This window comes from Thunnus thynnus, chromosome 6, assembly GCF_963924715.1.
Source record: "Thunnus thynnus chromosome 6, fThuThy2.1, whole genome shotgun sequence".
Classification (NCBI taxonomy): domain Eukaryota; kingdom Metazoa; phylum Chordata; class Actinopteri; order Scombriformes; family Scombridae; genus Thunnus; species Thunnus thynnus.
Window position 1 is genome coordinate 33,565,199 of NC_089522.1, and position 21,204 is coordinate 33,586,402.

The 21,204-nt window shown below is 36.7% G+C and overlaps 1 protein-coding gene across 1 annotated transcript; it reads right to left on the minus strand.

The window, feature by feature from the left end:
- Window positions 1-1,380: 1,380 nt before the first annotated feature.
- LOC137185239 (polymeric immunoglobulin receptor-like) lies at window positions 1,381-20,858 on the minus strand. The gene is made up of 6 exons (XM_067593587.1): window positions 20,770-20,858; window positions 19,771-19,832; window positions 6,550-6,891; window positions 5,907-6,233; window positions 3,896-4,062; window positions 1,381-3,446 (listed from the first exon to the last, which is right to left on the minus strand). The coding sequence occupies exons 1-6, from the start codon at window positions 20,856-20,858 to the stop codon at window positions 3,324-3,326; spliced, it is 1,110 nt and encodes a 369-aa protein (XP_067449688.1). The 3' UTR covers window positions 1,381-3,323.
- Window positions 20,859-21,204: the final 346 nt, after the last annotated feature.

A 21,204-nucleotide genomic window follows, 5' to 3' on the forward strand; every position in this document is an offset into this window, starting at 1 on the left:
ACTAATATAGCAGTAACCACGGTAACAGCCCAGGTATTGTGTTCCTCAATTATTTGATGATATTTTAGTGATAACAACTGGACAGGCCAGAGGTCTATTAACAGTAATTATGATTTTATTTAATTATAGTTTTGTTCATACTAGTGAAGTAGTTGCAGACATGAGATTGTTTATTCCTAACTGCAAAAATAAAATGTATAAATGCCAACAGTAAGAGTTAACATGAGACATACAGAGTTAAAGGAAGTCACCTCCATGTTTCTGCTGTCTGAGGTTCCTCTGGTGTTCAAACCAGAGTCCCTCCTCTTCTTCAGTTTGTAGAGGAGCAGCAGAACAACAGCCAAAAGCACAACAATCACAGCCACACATACAACCAGAGGCCAGAAGTAGCCTGGGCGAGAGACATCAGAGACGGCTGGGAAGGAAGGGCGAGAGAGACATTTATTACTTTGAAAGACTGGGATCTTTTGTCTTGTACTAGAAACTTAAAGGTTCCCTGTGGAGTTTTTGACCACAAGTAGCTTGTTTTTATGTGTGGATATACGTTGTGCACACGTGGTTGATGTGATACACAATCCTGCCAGTGGTTTCACATCATCCCACTGATCTACAGGATGCAGGAACCTGCCCAGAAACACAGCAATGCACCAACAAAAGCAGGAGAGAAGAAGACTGCAAGCAATGCAAGATTTAAAATAGATAAAAATAAAATAATTCTTAAAATAGATTTAAATGTGTCTAAAAGTAAAGAAATAGTAATCTCACTAGAACACAGACAGTTCCAACAATCATTCTTGACTTCAGTAAGTGTTGAACTTGTCCAGACCTACAAATACTTGGGAACTGTGTTTGATGATGTGAGGGGTCAGTGGATATCAGTAAGATATCTTATATTTGTTAATGAGGGCATTCCCTACTGTTAAATCAGAGACCCCCCCAATTTATTTTCTTTTGTAATTTAGTTGATTTTAACAGGTTAATTTGCAGAATGTAATTAATCTAATGGGTTAAATTTAAACTGCATAAAAGTTCATGTCCGCAGGCAATGTAGATAATTCTAAATGCCTTTCCAGGATACAGTGTTTGTGTATTTCATTCAGTATTGTTTGTGGATGCATTGTCTGGTTCCTGCCACCAGGTTATGCTGTTGAGTCGGAAAACGTGAGTTGTGAAGGAGAAGCAGAAAACTGTTGTTGTTGTTGTTGTTGTTGTTGTCATGGTAGCCAAGAGAAGAAGACAATCATTATTTAGCAGCAGAGAAAGTGTGCTGCCGGACTGTAAGAGTGAGCATAGACTGCTTCGTTTTTGTTGTTTAAAGCAAAAATAAAGACATTGCTAGTTGCATGACAGTCCTGCATCTGCCTGAGTCCTTGGCTGCAACAATGACATGACATTGAGATTTAGTGACAGTACAGATGTTTTTGTGAAAAGACTCAGTAGTGTCTGTCCTGTAAACTAAACTCCTCCATTTACATTTGTCAAAAGGACAAGAACCCATTGCAACATGTTGTTAACTCTAGCTCTAAAGCTCAGCTCTAAAATTATTGGCAAAACACAAAGATCCCTGTTACAGCTTAATACTGAACAAGTCCTCAACAAAGCAGAGAAGATTGTCAGCAACCACACACATGATGTCCTCTATGACTACTTTAACCTGATACCATTAGGAATGCGTTTTATATCTCCTGCATGTAAAACAGACAGAAGGAAGTTTGGCTTTATTCCATCAGACTTATGAACAGTACAAGAAATGGTCAGTTTACCTCATGTATGATTGATTCTTCTGACATAATATGAGCCTTTGTGGTGTTGGATATTGTTGACCAGCTACAGACCGGCCTCAGCCATTAAATTCTTTCTAACACTGTCATATTTTTATTTTTTAGATTGTTTTTATGTGTGTAAATGAATTGTATATGTGTACTTGTTTGCAAACTCAGTTCCCTAAAATTGCCCCTTGAGGGACAAATAAAATATTTTGAATTGAATTGAATAGAAATCAGGATTCTCTTGGCTTTCATTAGAAAATGTGACTTGGTCTGATACATTAAGTAACTGGTAAAAACTGAGCTGCTCTGACTTCTTCATGTGTTGCTCAAAACGAGTCTGTCTCCTAGCAACCTTCATATGTGACTAAACTGTTTCACAGTGACGCTGCTTTATGAAACATAATCTCTGTCTGGATGATGTTCACAGTGAGATTTTGTGGAATGAATGAAGTTTGTTTATGTAGCACATTTCAACAACAACATCAAAGTGCTTTACAGAGAGCATAAAAGGCATCAAGACAGAATATAAAAGCAACACAATGTAAGAAGACATTTAAATGAAATTAAAAAGTGTTGAATTTGGGAATAAAAAGAAGCTAAAAAGAATAAGACAGGTAAAACATGAAGCTACATTTCTACGTGTCTCTGCAGTGGGAGGGAGGAGGTCGGGGTGGATGGGGGGCTACAAGATGCAGGACTGTGACAGCAGAGACCCGGGTTCACATCCTGAGTCCTGTGTGTGTTCAGGTTTGGTTCAGGTTAGTGAAAGATGCTGCTCTGGCTTAAATGTACATAAACATGTTGAGCTTCAAGTCACTGCAGATTTTTTTCTGTATTAAACAGAGACCAGGATCTTTCTCTGACCTGAACCAAGTGCTGCCAGAGTCTGAACACAACCACAAACACTTTCATACTGCTGGAGTTTCTACCAGCAGAGATTTTACTGCAACATCAGATATTTTGGTGAAAAAAAACAACAACCAGGTACGTTGTCTCTGAACATTTCACTCATATGTTCAGTATCAACACTTAAAATTTAAAATACATTAACAACATAAAATGTAGTCAGTAGGCCATTGTAGAAGATGTGATGAAGTCTTGTTTTGATCAGAAAAATTAAAAGTATGTTTCACACATCTAAACATGAAAACCAGTTAAATTTGAACCTAACACAATAGGAGGGTTAAATGATTTTAGCATCAGGCTGCAACATAACAAAATGTGAAAAAAGAGTCTGAATACTTTCTGAATGCACTGTAATATGCAATTGAGTTGAATATGAACATAATTTCTAGGAGACAGATTTGGCTCAAAGTGTAGAAGAACAATATCAAACAACATCTACATTTATGAAGACAGAATGAACATTTCAGAATAAGCAAGTAAGAAGAAACATGATCAGTTGTGTATCATCAGCATAGAGGTGAAAAATAGCATGTTTATAGTTAATATCTGTTGATTTAACAAAAAAACGAAAGAAAGTAGAACAAACTGGAATCTTGCAGCACATGTTAACCTGCACAGTACAGAATCCAGATCCAAATCCAAACATCATCATTTGTTTGCTGTGAGTGCAGAGTAGGTTTGGTCCGGATCGCTGCTGTCTGGATCCAGGTTCTGGTAGACGGAGTCTTCATACATGGAGACTGGAGGACAGTTCTCATAGCTGACAGATAACTGAAAATAAAACAGGAATGACATCAAACCTAAAATATAGCAGTAACCACGGTAACAGCCCAGATATTGTGTTCTTCAACTGTTTGCTGATATTTTAGTGATAACAACTCGGCAGGCCAGAGGTCTATTAACAATAATTATGATTTTATTTAATTATAGTTTTGTTCATATTAGTGAAGTAGTTGCAGCCATGAGATTGTTTGTTCCTAACTGCAAAAATAAAATGTCTGCCAACAGTAAGAGTTAACATGTTAACAAGGGCCACTGCCATTATTCCTTGTGTGTTTAAACTCTTTCTGACATTGTCATATTTGTATTTTGTAGATTTTTAAATGTGTGTGAATGAATTGTATATGTGTACTTGTTTGCAAACGTGCTTCCCCCTTGAGGGATGAATAAAGTATTTTTGAATTGAATTGAATGAGACATACAGAGTTAAAGGAAGTCACCTCCATGTTTCTGCTGTCTGAGGTTCCTCTGGTGTTCAAACCAGAGTTCCTCCTCTTCGTCTTCAGTTTGTAGAGGAGCAGCAGAACAACAGCCAACAGAACAACAACCGCAGGCAGGAATACAACCAGAGGCCAGAAGTAACCTGGATGTGAGACATCAGACATGGCTGGGAAGGAAGAGAGAGAGTTTAAAAGTCTGGGATCTTTTGTCTTGTATTATAAGCTTAAGGTTCCCTGTGGAGTTTTTGACCACAAGTAGCTTGTATTTCTGTGTGGATCTACGTTGTGCACATGTGGTTGACGTGATACACAATCCTGCCAGTGGTTTCACATCATCCCACTGATCTACAGGATGCAGGAACCTGCCCAGAAACACAGCAATGCACCAACAAAAGCAGGAGAGAAGAAGACCACAAGCAAGGCAAGATTTAAAATACTTTATATAATCAGCTTTGCAAATATTTATGATTGAGGAAACATGTTCAACACTTATGTTGGACCTAAAGGATACACTCAGCATGTTTTGGTGAGTAACACTGAATATAAATATAACCTTGTTTACAAGAAAACTACACAGGAAACCTTTATCAAAAATGAGATCTTCCTGTTGAAAAAACATCTCAGACTTTGGTCAGAATGTTTCTTGACTTGTCATGTGCTGACATCAAATGTTAATAATTATCTTACATCATTAGAAATGTAGGATGTGTTTAAACATTAGAATTGAAGATAACAAGGAAATTTATTGTAAAATTAAATGTGAAATGTTTTCTTCTAGGTGTTGAACTGTCTTATGTGCTGAAACACATGTTGGACCATCTTGTTATTCTTATTAGACAACGTTGTTATGCTGAATTTGACTGTTTTAAGAGGACGTTTTGTTGCAGAGAGACAGTGATGGACAGACATGAACTGTCCTGTACCTGTAAACTGCTTTGTGGTTTCAGGGAAAGATGATGAAGGTGTGAAGCTTCCTGAACTGGAGATTAAACTCTGTGTTGTTGTTGGTGTGGAGGCTGATGGGACTGATGTTGGAAAAGGTCGGAGAGTCCAGTTTGGTTTTGAAGTGGTTGGAGCTGTGAACAATGAAAACACATTGAAACAATCAGATACTGAATCAATAATGCAGAGAAATGAGATGCTGCTCTAGACAGAAAGATCATATTGACAGCATCCATCACATACACAAGAAATACGCAGCATTAAATATGTTAATGAAGTAAATGATTAAGAATATTTGAAGTGAATTTGTTCTATTATTATTAAGTCTTGTTATTTGATTTTTGATTACAGAAGAGTAAGAAAATAACATCCACAGGTTGGTTTTCTGACATTAAACATAAAAGCACAAATGTCTGAAAAGGTTTTTAAAAATTGTACAAACTGATTGTTGTAAATTTAAAAACTAACATTATAAAGGCAACACATTTTACATCAGATTACTTTGTGACTCTACAAATGAGTTTCATCTTTACAAACATTTTAGAGTATGATGTCTTGAACATTAAGGAACCCGAGGAACCGTTCTTCTCTATGTTACCTAATGTTAATAGAAATATAGAAAAGGTCCCAGGTTGGACAACTAGTATGACTCCGCCAACCTCAGCACTCCTCTTGTTGTCACAAATCAACTTCTGACTGTAACCCGAAAAATAAGATATTTGTTTCTGTCATGTCATTTCCATCCACTCTTTAAATTTTGTATTCAAAATTTGTTTTGTCTTTTGGACATTTTATGCCTTTATTTGATAGTGATGGTGGAGAGAGACAGGACATGTGGGGAGTAGAGGGATGACATGCAGCAGACAGTTCAGCCAGCTGGGAATCAAACTGAGGACTCGCTGCTCAGGGCGTTAGTGTCCATGTGATAACCACTCAGCTATCAGGTCACCCCCAAAATTAATTCTTTTTTATTTTAAATGAAAATATGACAACTTTTCATAATTTAAACCATTTAACAATTGATATTCATTGAACAGAATGTGGACTGAAAATTAAATATAAAACTCACCATCTACAACAAAGATCGAGAACGTGTTGGATGAATCTGGAGACAAAGCTCTGCCGTAACCACACCAGTACCGTCCTGTGTCTGACTTCTTCAGCTGTGTGATGGTCACATACAGTCCATATGCAGATCCTTGTGTATATTCAATGCTGTATCTGCCATTCTGAGCTCTGTTCTCTTCTGTTTCAACCAGGATGTCTTCTTCTTTATTACATTCATTCTTACAGAAGAACTTCCTGCTTCCATAGACAGTATTGAGGCATCCATATGTGAAACTTCCTCCCACAGTTTCTGCAAAGAGGAAACGAGTGTTTTCACCCAACGTTGCTGCTGAAAAGATGAACAATCAACAGTTACTGTCTGTACTTCTTGTAAGATGCTGCAGTCTGATCACAATATTTCCTGCTTCACATTTACACAGATCCACAGAGTCACACTTGGAGCTGCCCAGTTCAACCAGTCTGACTGCTGGACTAATGATTTCATCCAACATTGATACACTGAGTCAATATATCATAAACGTCTCACATTCTTCAACAATTTAATTAAATTTTATCTGACTTCATTTATTCTTAAGCTTCAAAATCATTAAATGGGATGAACATAGTAAATATATCAGGTTTTATGACTTTCAGTAGAAACTCACCATCTGTAACTATGAGGTCAAAGTCACAGTAATCATCTAGGACCAAAGATCCACCCAAACCATATCTGTACCATCCTGAGTCTGACTTGGTCAGCTGTGTGATGTACACAGTCACAGTTCTTCTTCCAGAAGATCCGTCTTCATATCTGATGCTGTATCTGCCACTCTGAGCTCTGACATCATCTGTTTTAATGAGAATGTCTTCTTCTTTACATTCTCCTTTACAGAAGAACTTGGTGCTTCCAGATGAAGTCAAGGAGCAACTCATTGAACCATTTCCTCCTTCAGCTCCAGCAAAAAGGTCTATTGCATTGACGAGTCCAGTGTTTCCATCCTGCAGTGCTGTTGGAAAGATGAACAGTGAATACTGATGATCAATACTTTGTGTATTGTAGACTTACTGTAAACAGACTGCAGATTAATGAGGGCTAATCCATCAGTTCACAGAGAAGCAGAGATGATACAGAGGCAGCCATTAGCAAAGTTTTCACTGACTGTACAGCAGATGCTGTTGTTCTACTTGTAGCTGCAGTTGTAGTGACAGTGTCTCTGTGCAACGTCTGTTTTTCAATGTTTTTCTTTCATACTTTCTAATATCAAACACATTAATGAGCAACAAATATTCATGATGGATGGTTCATATGTTTTGTTATGTTTTACATTTAGTTTAGTTAAATTACAAGATTATAGAGATGTTGTAATTAGTAACAGAATAATTTAGAGAACGACAGGAAAACTAATTAACATGACAGCAACATGAAAACTTGTGTGATACAAATCTGACATTTGTTAAAATGAACACAATGAATGTCCAGAAGCAGTTTGTGCTGCAGCTTTACAGACACAGTCAGGTAATCAGTCCTCACCTGATAAGAAGCAGAAGAACAGAACATGGTGGATATTCATTCTGAGTTTGATCCTGATGCAGAAAATCATCAAACTGTCAGAGAACTGCCTCTATATGTCTGTCTGATCAATCAGGAAGCTGACGATGCTTTAAGTTAACATTCCTTCCTCTTTCTCTCTCTCTCTCTCTCTGTTTGCAACATTACGACGATGATGATGGTGGTTAAGGGTACATTACTGAATGAATAACATACATACTGTATAATATCCCAGGAGATATTCAAGATGAAGATTAAATAAATAGCAGGAGTTATAACCATTTATTAAATATCAATATACAACTTATAAATGATAAATGGGGACGATGTTAAAGTCAAGTGTTACCAATAGATATTCAAATAAATTGAAAGAAGCAATAAGTAAGTATTCAGTGAAGCGTTTGTTCAGAAAAGAAAAATAGATCAGTGAGAGATATCTTGGCTTTAACTGAGACTTGGTGAGAGGAGTGTGTTCCTCTTTGTGTAAAAGTAAACTTCCTTATTTCTAAAATGCATCAGACAACCTTCAGAACCAAAGTGTCCTGGGTGTTAACTCACACCAATGAATGTGTTTGTTCCCTTCAATTTGCTTCTCAAGGTTTCTCATGAGCTTTAAAATATATTGCTCATTTCTTCTCTTTCTTTTTCTTTTTTGTAGAATAACGCAACTATTTGTAAATTAAGAAACATATGATGTGAACAGCTGTATTTATTATCTATGATGGGTTAGAAATATGTAGACTTTATTTGCCTAAGAAATAGACCTAACAAGAGCATTTACTAGAACTCTGAAAGTGTCAGACATGAACACTGACTTGAAGCTGACTTGAAATTTGTTGGGAAATAAAAAAAGATTCAGTGAAGAAAACAGTGAAAGACTGCAGGACCTCTAGAGGTACGAGGCTCTGTGCAGCAGCAACATTCACACCACTTGCAGCAGTTCTGGGAGAAGTAAACTGTAAAATTCATAATGCAGCTGTTTTGATGTGCAGTAAGAACAGCTCTGACTGAAGTCACTTTTAAATCTTAAACCTTTTATATTAAATTGAATGAAGCAAAGTAAAAGTTTAGTGAATGTCAGCACCCTTGACCAGTTTAGATTAAAGGGTTCGTTTTCAGTTTTTTTGTTCATCTGTCATTTATATCTGGGGATGCACAATATTGGATTTTTTGCCGATATCCGATATGCCGATATTTTCCATCTCATTTTTGCCGATATGATGCTGATACCAATATATGCACACATTTTTTCCACCTGGCTGAGGAGACAAAGTATGATCAACAAAGACAATATCTGAAGGAAGAATTTAGGAAGACTGGAGTTCAGGATTAATGGGTCGGATTTAATCTCTGGTCCACACGCCGAAGCAGAAGGTGGCGATAATGCACCTAATACACTGGTTGCCAAGCATTGTTATAAACAAAGAAGAAGAAGTTTTTTTTCAAACAGAGTGGTACATCCTGTCAGCCGAGGCGTTTCCTATCTGTGCAGGTGAACACAGCAGCTCCTCCATGGTAGGGGTGTGCTCGAATACAAATACATTATTCGGCAAAGTACAAATAGTGTTTTCTTTTTTAAATATTTGTTTCATACAAATATTTTAATAATTTTTTGTTTTCAGGAAGAAAAAAAAACATGTCAAATACCAACAGACAGTTCAGTTACATCATTATCTCAGTGTCTCTCCTCTGCTCCGCTGTGACGTCTATCAGCAGGTCTCAACGAGGGGAGTCACATCCACCTGCTACATGATGCACATTTCCTAATTTGGACATCACTCCTGGAGTTGGGGGTGTTCCCCAGAGATAAAGCTGAGCTACTGACGAAGTGGTCCCAAGGGACTCTCCATAACCTGTTGTTCCCCTTCTCCTTTCCACAAAGTTAGGTTGTGAAAAATATAAATGAAATAAATGAAAAGTGCAAAGCAAGAATCGACTTCTCTACACATTACACGCTGTGCTGTCTCTGTGTTATGGGTGTATAATTAGGTAGAGGTCTGTCTGCAATGAGGTGATGAGTAAAGTTTTAGCTCAGTAGTCAGCGCAGTCATCTATGATCTAGAGACTCCAGTTCGAGACCCAGTGTGAAGACCTCCTTCATAAGGTAGTTCATTCATGAACACTTATTGTAACACTTTAATTTTCTAAAATTAAAAGCGTAATAAAAAGAAAAACAGGATTTTTAAGCCTCTTTCCACTTTCGAATACAAATACAAATAATTTTGCTGCCTCAACAATACAGATACAAATATAAATACTGGGTTCTCTGCACATCTCTGCTCCGCGGACAGTTTCACCCTGACGGTCCCGATGCTTCCCCCGCAGGCTCCACTTCAATGATGTATATACTAATGTTATAATGGCTGCTCACTTCTATGCCTTATAACCTTATATGTCTGCAACACACTCTGAAGTTTCATAGTAATCCACTGACAGGCTCAAGACCTGGCGGCTGATTAGACTTGATACTATCAGCTGATTTAGATGTTCAAAATACAGCAAATCATTTTCATTTCTGACTTATCTCTTTTTTGTTCTCACCTGCTACTCGCCCGCATTTCGTTGATTTTTACTCATACTCGTACCGGTGAATTTATATAATTATGTCTTTTACCCCTTACACAACTTTTTTGGAGGTTACCCACCCCAGTGCAGGACTCTAGGCCAGTTTAAGATAAATGAGGTGTTTTTAACTGGAAATCAAGCAAAAATATTCCAGTAGAGCCCCAGAATATAAATATAGACCTGGAAATGTGCCAAATATGTGTCCCCTTGAACTCTTTCAAATCCGTCTGATGCACTTTGCTCCAGTGTCCACTATCAGGATGGCATCTGTCTAGACACCACTGGGGTGTTCTTACATAGAAAGCAACAGACATAGGTGTCACTTTGGCTGAACAGACACTGCTGTTGATGGGCCAAACAAAAGTAGTTAGCTCACTTCACCAAGCATTTAATTTAAACTAATCAGCAGCTGCCACATCTTGAGGCTGAAGAACATTAAAGTGCCACAGACAGCCTCTAGCTGCTCCAACTGACTCCCATTCAAAAAGCCTCAACTTCTCTCTAGAAATACTAAGTCAGTCATTGTTTTCAGGGAGCCTTTATGGTCTGAATCTCTAAATTCAGACCCTCTAATAAGTGTGCTGGTGGTCATTTTGGGAATTATTGCTCTTTTAATAAGATCTGAAGACTTGTAGTAGCTTTGATGTCTGCCATGTGGGCGTTAATTGACAGCTGTGATTGACAGTTGGCTCCAGGAGTCACACTGAGTCAGACTGTTGTCACAATATTTCACTAAGTTTAATGTTACTTCATGATGATACCTGCAATAGAATTGGCACTAAAGAATTGTGTAGTGACAGCACTACTTTAAACAGCCACAAAACATGAACAAATTTACACGTGCTCCATTGTGCATTTATTTCTGAAATGACTACAAACTTGCAAACATTTTACATTTCAAATAAAAGTAAATGGAAACTGAAATTTATCACAAGAAATCTACCACATGACCTGTCTCTCAAAATAATTTAACAGAGATCTATAAAGCCTGGGATCTGCATGTTTCAGGCTTGATCAGTTTTAAAAAGTTTTACTGTTTTTGTAAAATCGTAGTAAAGTTGACTTTTTGCTGTAAGCTGTAAGAAAAAAGGTGCTAACGGTGCAATGTGGCTCTTTTAAAACACTTTGCAACAAATTCTGTATCAGAATTTGACTCAGACTTCGGTCTGGAGATCAATGCTAATTGCTTTTTAGATGTATGGTGTGAAAATGCAAATGTGTGTTTGGTTTAGTCGGATTGAACCCATCCTGAATACAGTGAAGGCCTAAAGTTTCATTTTTGTACAATAAACTATGTGTTAAACTATGTGAACAACAGTTTGTTTGTTGTGGTAGCATCTTACTTTACACTACTTTCCCAAACCCTTTCTGTGCTACAAGTATATAGTTCATCATTTTAAAGGCCAAGTTATGTCCTAAAACAGGTGGGCACTGATGTTTCAGGAAGTATGACTGAAACAGGGGGGAATAGTGCATTTACTGTAATAGTACATTTGTTATTAGTAATTAACTCAATAAGATCCACTAGGATGGCATGACTTTAAAACCAGCACATCTTTTAATTTTCACATCTTCAAATGTAAGATCACATTTTTTCAGTGGAAAATGCCCAGAAAGAGGAAGAAAAACATGCTGATGGAAGCAGAAAGCTTCAGGGCTGCACCCAAATCAGGATATAAGGTTTATATAGATTATGTACCTGTGGTTCATGCTTTATGTCTGGATATTTTTTTGTTTTTGTAAATACTCAGCAGTACATATGTTTCTTTAATAGCAGCTGAATCTCATGTTTTAATTATAAGACACATTTTAATGCCTTTGTTCATCTGTGATATGAAAACATCACTTTTCCACATAGCTGGAAAGAAATAAAAAATGTGAGTCCTGGTCATATTGTTCAGATATAAAAGCTCAGTTCAATAGCTGATGAGTCAAAGAGACTGGACAGTAGGGGAGGAAGTGTGAATAGTGCCACTGATGACCTACCGGGTTAAAAGTAGTTTATCCAACTTTGTTAATATTCAGCATCGGTGCAGAGAACAGGTAACAGTTTTGTAAAACTTTACAGCCTGTCATGCTTTAATCAACATCACATTTAGAGGGTGCAGCAATATATCCTCAGATTAAACAGTCCCTCCAGTGAATTGCAATTTTGTGATTGCAATAATTCATGCAAATTCAAGAGATCTCTGCAATACTTACCACAGCTTGCATTTTTGCTAAATGACCACAACTTTTCTGTATGAAATGGTCAAATCAACAGACTGTTTGTGATTTGGATCAATTGTCGCATCTCATGCCATAGACCATCAATCAATCAATCAATTCTTTATATAGCGCCAAATCACAACAAAAGTCATCTCAGGGCACTTTTCACATAGAGCAGGGGCCTGTTTCAGAAAGCAGGTTCTGAGTTTAACCTTGAACTCTGAGTTGATGAACCCTCAGAGCAGCTGGTCAGAGTCAGTTCAGTCAACTCTGAGTATGTTCACTCTGAGTAAAGCTCGTGCATGATGAATAAAAAAAGCCATCATCAATGAAGCCCCAATACTACGAGTCACCGTGGCAACAGGAAAGTAAAAGGCAGAGCCTCCATTTTAATCCAGTGGATTTAGAGATATTAATCTTTAAAAAAAAATAAATGGGAAAAGTGTCAATAAGTTAATGCAATAAAGTTTTATTCAGTGTTGTCCGTTAGTTCATCATTTACCAGACTTACATTTCCTTAATGATGATAAAGTGGAATCTGACTGTGTATCAGGCTGCAGCTACGTTACATTTTAAATATATTTGTTCAGCTTTAACGGACAAAACACAGGAAGCAGCGACTGAAAATGAAAAATATAGTTCAAGATTTAAAACATATATTAGATGAAAGACACAGAGACATGACTGTAAACTCACAGTCTGATCAGTAATAATGTTTTGGGTGATTTGTACTTGAAAAGGCGTCGAGGTTAAAATATTGTAGATTTTAAATTTTTAGACGTCTATTTGTATCTCAGCTCAACAACATTCAGTGACTTTATGTCTGCTACTTCAACAAATGTAGTAAATTTAAATATTGTCACTGAAATGCTGTGAAAATGCATTAAGATTATGCTCCTATTTAAAAATATCACTTTTAAACTACATTCTGCAGCCGCACCACGATCCTGCTCACTCAGCATATTAACATATAATCTCCAATATTATAGGAATAATGTTCCATCATTGTGACCAATCACACCATTACTGATAGACATAATTATTCATTGATCCTACGTGTCTAAAGCTTCATACCGATTGTTTTAATTAAAATGAGATTACACATTATGTGCAATAAAGATTTCAGGTCAGGAGCTGCTCTAACAATGTTCAGCTGTCTTGTGCACAGAGTCACAGAGTTATAACAGAAGGACATGCAGAGGTTTTATTCTGAGCTGAGGATGAATTCATGCTGTGTAATATCTGAATGTGAGAGAAAAAACTGCTGTTCAAAGAAATGACTGATGTATATAAAAGCAGTGACTTTAGAAAGTCCTGAGTAACTAAACTAATATCCAACCAGGATTTAGATTCTGACAGACAGTAAACCTCTGCTAATGAATGCATTTTGACACGGACTGAATGAATGAGGAAATGAAACAGAAGAAAACCTGCCAGCGAGCAGGTTTGCGTCACAGAGTCAGTTACTGACCACAAGTTTAAGGTAACTCTCTTTCTGAAACTGAAAAGCCAGAGTTTCCCTCATCTCAGGGTGAACAAACTCAGAGTTTTCACTATACCTGCTTTCTGAGACAGGCCCCAGCTCTAGACCATAGAATAACAACAATAATAACAATAATAATAACAGCAGCAATAGCCGGGGGAGGACACCAACAGGACCGCGAAGGCTCGGCCTGCATCCCAGGGTTTCCTGCAAGATGAGAAAGCACAAAAAACTCCGGGGAGGGAGCCAAGTTAGTAACATGCATTAATGGTACATGACCAAGCAATACAATTCCCAAACTGGAATTCAAAGCTACATCAAAGTCTTCAAATCTTATTAACAGAGCAATAATTCCCAAAATGACCACCAGCACACTTATTAGAGGGTCTGAATTTAGAGATTCAGACCATAAAGGCTCCTTGAAAACAATGACTGACTTAGTATTTCTAGAGAGAAGTTGAGGCTTTTTGAATGGGAGTCAGTTGGAGCAGCTATCAGCCGTCAGCAACACTTTAAGGTTCTTTAGCTTCAAGACGTGGTAGCTGCTGACTGACTGGCACGTACTACCTCCAGGAAGTAGCCCATATACTGTACTTGCACCTCAAAGTCCAACACAAACAAAAATTGTTAGGGAAAAATGGAGGCATTACAACTTTAAAGGGCAACTACACACTAAATACTTTTTCTTTTTCACTTTTCCAACAATATGATTGTGTGTACAAACGGCTACATATCACAACGTCTTGACTTTGTGCTACATTGAAAATTTCTCAAAGAACTTCAGTGCAAAGTCCTGTCATCGTTCCTGCACATGCTCAGTGGCGTCTGCCGTTGTTACTATCTGATCTCTAGTATGTTTTAGAATTGATTTCAAATTCAAATTCAAATAAGCTTTATCGGCATGACAGATCAAAAACCTACATTGCCAAAGCAGTACAGAAAATTACAAACATTGACAGATGATTAATAATTATACAATAATATATAAATACAAACAATAATATTAAATACAATATAATAAAAGGCATTTTTACGGATGTAATCACACTATTTCTCTCAGATTATGACGAGATTTAATATATTTTGCAGCTATTACTGCACATTGACTTTTCTCCCCACATAAATAGGACAGTTTCTGAAGATCAGGGAGGTGGATAAATTCAGGATATATATGATTTATTTTTTCCAAAGAAAACTTCTCTCAAATCCTTATATTTGTCACAGTATAATAGGAAGTGAGATTCTGTCTCAACTTCTCCTTTATGAAGCCTGGCCTCCCTGAGGAGCCTGTTCTGCCTGTGACGGCCTGTTTCTATGGCCAGGCTGTATCCACTCAGTCTCTACGTTGTCAGCGTTTTTCTCAGTTTTCTTTCAGTCACGGTGTTCAGGTACTCAGCCACCATGTGCTCTCTATTTAGGGTCAAATACAATTCTAATTTACTTTGTGATTTTGTGGTTTCGTTCCAATATTTGATATAATTTTCTTTTTGTTTTGAGATGATTTGGTTGGACCAGATTGTTTTTGGTGTGTGTGGGCAGAGCTTCAGCTGCAGCTGGCACATTTCAAAGTTCAAAGTTATTATTATTATTATTATTATTATTATTATTATTATTATTATTATTATTATTATTATTATTAGCAACTGTTCTGCTGCCAACAGATGCTGCAGTGATTTAATAAACTGAAAGAGAAGTTTGTCATACAGAATAAATCCGCTGTGGACAACAGATACTGTAAGAATTACCCAGAATTAGTTTATAGATAAATACAACTGATTTACAGTCCTTGCATGAGTCACATTAAATTTCAAACTTTGCTGAAGATTTCAAGTGATCTACTGGTTGTCCAGTGTTAAATTAGAATTGTTTTTACTTTTTAAGTATTCTGATATTATTGCTGTGCATCAGCCATCTGAGGTCTATTTTCAGAACACCTCATTTTCCACAAAATGGCCTTATTTTAAAGCAGGACTTGTCAGTCTGATTCAAATGTTTTTATTGCTAACAGACTCAAAAAGACAGCTGTTCCAGCTTTGTTTGGATGATTTTAGCTCATAAATCACATTAACATGCACTTTCCAAGTGTAAGAAAGTTTGTATTAGTTAATTTTAAGTTACTCAAAGACACAAGTGACACTTTGTGTGAATGTATTTTTATTCTCTATAAGAGCTGGCAGTTGCTTCCAAAAGAAAAACAACTCTGCAATCCATCAAAAATAAACACCAACTTTGTAAAAGAAAATATACACTGTAATAAATTGCTGTAAAAATACAGCCAAATTCTAACAGTAAGGTACTGCTCTCTCTAAATACAGTCAAATACTGTAAATTTTGATGCTTTTTGGAGCCAAAACCAAGAACAGACATTAATAGTAGGCTACTGTAAGATTTGATGGTAAAATACGGTATTTTCATTTTCACTTCCACAGTAATGGAAGAACAGAAGCCACATGCAACCATCAGTATCATATAATCATCATTTATCCTCCTTTCAGAATCAAACCAAAATGTTAGTAACATAATACTGAGAAAATAGAATTACATTTGTGCATCTGGTTACCCAATTAATGTTAATTTTTGCTAACATTAAACTGGTATAATCCTAGCAAGCACCTGACAGGCACAAGAGAGCATTTTCAGGTAGTGTTCTCACCAGTTGGAAGTTTGAATTACTATTTTTTAAACATTATTTTCACTGCTGCTTGCAAGTCTAGTTTAAAGATTATTACTGTTTACTCTTGAACTACACATCAGTGAATGCTAACGTTAGTCTGGGCTGGTCTGTACCTACACGTTCTTTATTCCACTTGCATTTCATAATTTATAATAGCCTTCTATCTAAAGCACATAATAATTTAAATGTATTCATACATGTAGCCAAATTGATTAAGATATGTTTGCTGCTGAGCCCCAAAAGACAGAGTGGTTATATTGGTTATCTCAGCTCAACCCAAGTGTGTTTCTGAGCTGTAGTTTGCTGCAAATATACTGCAGTTTGTTGCCAAGCTTTACTTAAACCTGGGACATATTAGATCAATTGTCACATGTTGTTCTCATTGTGATTAACCCTGAAAGGGGAACTAGAAGTCAGCCAGAGAAAGTAATTCCTCATCACCACTGTTCTGAAGAACTTGACATTACATCACAAAGGGAAGTTAGGTCTCCTTCTTATGTAAAAATCCTGTCAATGCTAACGTGTAACAGGTTTATGTTTTAAGTTATTGGTAACTATGTGTAAATATAAAATGATTTTTTAATTATTATCATTTATTATTATTTAAATTATTATTTGTTTATATAATTAATAATTAGATATTTTTTATTAAATAATTTAAATGCAATTATTTAGATATTCTTTAAAGGTCATTTAACTCATACCAGTGTCTGATCATAGTTTAGAGAATAGCATCTGTAATAAAGAGTTAAAAGGTTAAAACAAACCAGTTGAAAATAAATTTCTCTCAGTAACGTTTAATATTAAATTGGCTATAATACCACTGACTCAGTGGTTCTCAAACTTACTTTCTTAAAATAGGAAATAATTCAAGCTCTCTTCAAAGGCCCGTTCTTGTGGACTGGAATATTATACAATCTATAGAATATTACTCTTCCCATCGAATGTAATGAAAATAGAACAGCTGCATTTAACAAATGAACTAACCTTTTGTTCATATAAAACTTACATACTATCACATTTAATGACTACATCTGTCCTGAATAGATTACCATTAATAACTGTTGAGAAAATAAAACCGATTAGCTGATAAAGGATCACCATAATGACTATTTTCAAATTTGGAGCAGTAACTTGCACAGGACTTATTGTGTTGTCTTATCTGTGAAATTCCTCTCCACAAAGAAGACATGGAGTCTGGGGCCCAAGGTGAGTATTAAATGGTCTATCATTCCTTTCCTAGATGTATAGAGAAATAACACAAATTTGCACATTTACATAACACTTCTTAAACAGCTGAAAATTCTTGAAATAATAAACTGATCATATGCATCATGAAACTGTGCTTCTTATTAACAGTAGGGGAAGCGCTGGAAAGAGAAAGGATTAAAGGGGCTGAAAAACACACAGAATTTGGCATCTGTTTATATCATATATCTTAAAAACATTCCATTAAGCACACATATGTTTCTGTGTTGTTATTTTTCTTATGAAAGCACCGTGCAAGTTTAACGTAATTGTGAAAATTGTAAAAAATTTAATCTGATTGATAATTTAGTGCTCTGTTGAAAGTTCCACTATATGTGGCCAAGACAAACTCTATTCAGGTCTACTTTTAACAATTTTATTTAATTAAAATTGGAGACAAATTAACATAACTTCATGTGTTGCACCAGTTTCTGAGGAATTTGCACAACTTGTGCAGCGTGAACTAAACTGGAACTGAACTTAGGCTTCCACCTGAAATTCTGAGGCAATACAGGAGCTGTGTTCATGCATCTTGCAGAAATCCTTCGATAACAACCTCAAAAAAAGTGAAGAAGAAGAAGAAGTTCAAAAGTTCCTTGTCCTCTGATGTAAGTGACAGATGAGGTAAAGCTCACTATTTTCTGCAAAGTCATGGTAACATCAGTATGAACTTGTTGGATGTTTTGTAGATAGATGCTATGTGGTAATATTAAAATGAGGATGTTATAGAGATATAAAACGTAAAGCCTAGAGGCGTGCAGGAAGAGCGGGGTTCCTGGATTCCTTGGGAGAAGAGGACGAGGCTTTTTCTTTATTTCTTTCTCTTAAAGACTCTCTTCTCTTTGTAGTTTTAGATTGCTTGCTTTGTAAAACCAAATAAAACTGGTTTGTATTTTTATACACTCCAACCAAAGTTCCTGACTTGTGCACATCTCTGAAGTTCTCTGACGCCTCCTTGGGATAGGCTGACAGTAGTTTTTGAAATTGATTAGATTAAAAAATTATTAACTCCTGTTTAGTTAAAAATTAGTGCTGCGTTTTAAATGATAGTATAATAATGGTTCAGGTTCAGTGACTAATGCTAATATACAGTTGTACATGTGTTAAAGGTAGGATTTCAATACAATATTAGGTTGAGGGTTTATAATTAGGAGTCTAATTGGCTAACTGTTAGGGCTAGGGCTCCGAGGCTGCCCTATAAAACCGGGTGAGTGCCCTCGACCGACAGAGTAGGCCTCCTCCAGTGATGTCCTGTTAGTAGACCATCCTGGAGTACTTTCAAAACTCCAACACCTATTGCACCTACACAATGCGTTAGGACCCAGGCTGTCAGGACGTACTTGACTATATAGGCCCATTAGTAGTGGTTCAACGACAGCTGGTGAAGTAGAGAGTAGTAGATTTTGGGAACTACATTCGATACCTGGGTCAGAGGTAGAGGACAGCCATCTGTCGGTGCCTTATCTACTCCAGAAGGGGGTATCGGTTATCTGTAGGGCAGAAACCATTACAGCTCTACACTGATAAAGGTTATTATAACTGCATAAATTGAGAAATCCAGCATTACCTGTTCCACACTCACACTGCATTGAAGGGGACGGATGTAAATAGTTGCATGGTGGATGAGGAGATTTGTGTCTTTCAGATACTGGACGGTGTCACCCTCATTTGGGTGAGGGAGAGGAGTCAGCTGATGACTCCATGTGTTTGCAGATATCCTCATTGACTCAAATCACCTTGCATCTCTCAACTTAGGAAAAGATGAAAAAATTAACTCTGTGAAGTCCTGTGAGTTTTGTAGGTCACCTGAGAAATAATGTCAAAAAAAGAAAAAGAAAAAAAAAAGTTATCAGAAAAATAATTTTAATAATAATTAATATAACTATGAACATAAAAAATATGTTTGTTTTTTTTATTTCTCTGCCCTGAGAGTTTCCAACTGCATAGGCATAGTTTATGGTTTGGTGTGAGTGTTCGCTTGTATGTACTGATATTTGCAGTTATGGATGAAAGAATTTACAACTTGTTAGCAGCAGTACTTAAGTTAAACATATTGAACTGATCTAATGTTTATGTGTACTTGGGCTATATCATTAATTAATTGTTTAATCTTAAAGCCCAAGCCAAACAGAACACTAGATAAAAAATGCCTTTACTACATCCCAGTTTGAAAATCTCAAAGCTGTTTTCCTCCAGTGGGGAAATGTGGTGAAACTTCCGGCTGGTGCACATACACATGAACACGCACACTAGAAACTGTGAGATAAAGTAGAAAAAATCACACAAGCAGATGACATACCTTGAAAGCACAAACGCCTCTCACCCAACCCTGCCCTGTGGAGATGCTCCTTTTCAACCTTCTCAGTACAAAAGTTGAGTCTTTTTGAACAAGACAACAAACTGTGTGTGCAAGTTATTACACTGGTGCTGCTATGGCCACGTCTCAGGTGCCTTGACCTGGTGTTGGTGTAGGATAAAAATAGTCTTGACACTTCAGCTAGAAAGAAGGGAATAATATATAAAACAATTCACAATTCATCACCAAAACCCGTGGTTTATTTTAAAGGACCAGTGTGCAAGATTTAGGGGAATCTATCAGCAGAAATGGAATATAATATACTTAACTATTAGAGATGTGCAGAGGGCCCAGGATTTGTATTTGTATCTGTATTTGGTGAAGCAGAAAAAAAAAATTGTATTTGTATTTGTATTCAAATAAAAGTGGCTTAAAATTCCTATTTTTGCTTTTATTATGCTTTTTATTTTAGAAAATTAAAGTGTTACAATAAGTGTTCATGAATAACCTACCTTATGAAGGAGGTCCCCACACCGGGTCTCAAACTAGAGTCTCCAGATCATAGACGACTGCGCTGACTACTGAGCTAAAACTTTACTCATCACCTCATTGCAGACAGACCTCTACCTATTTATACACCCATAACACAGACAGCACACCGTGTAACGTGCAGCGATTCTTGCTTTGCACTTTTCATTTATTGCCTATTTTTTACAACCTAACTTTGTGGAAAGGAGAAGGGGAACAACAGGTTATGGCTACTGGCACTTTGCATGTGTCAGTAGCTCAGCTTTATCTCTGGAGAACACCCCCAACTCCAAATAAGGAAATATGCATTGTGTAGCAGATGGATGTGACTCACCTCGTTGAGACCTGCTGATAGACGTAACAGCGGAGCAGAGGAGAGTCTGAGATGGCGTTGTAACTGACCTGCGCGCTGGTACTTGACATGTTTTTTTTCTTTCTTTCTTCCAGAAAACAAATAATTTTTAAAATATTTGTATGAAACAAATATTTGTAAAAAAAAAACAAAAAAAACAAAAAAAAAAACAACCCACTATTTGTGTTTTGCCAAATAATGTATTTGTACTCGGGCAAATGGGCAAACCCCCAATAAGTATGTTTTAATTAGTGTATAATCAATTGTCACTGTGTTTTTGTTAGCTTAGAACAAGCCCTTTACATCTACAGAGGGAGCCATGTTGCACCGCCATGTTTCTACAGTAGCCCAGAATGGACAAACCAAACATTGGCTCTAGAGAGGGTCATTCGCATTTTTCGTGAGTTACACAGCCAC

Bases quoted from the DNA above. Each gene is read 5' to 3' on its own strand.
- LOC137185239 (XM_067593587.1), bottom strand. From the start codon at position 20,858: ATGTCAAGTACCAGCGCGCAGGTCAGTTACAACGCCATCTCAGACTCT. The intron at 6,234-6,549 runs GTGAGTTTCTAC...TCATCTTTTCAG, and splicing joins TGACCTCATAGTTACAGATG to CAGCAACGTTGGGTGAAAAC. The intron at 4,063-5,906 runs GTGAGTTTTATA...CTTCCTTCCCAG, and splicing joins CTCGATCTTTGTTGTAGATG to CCATGTCTGATGTCTCACAT.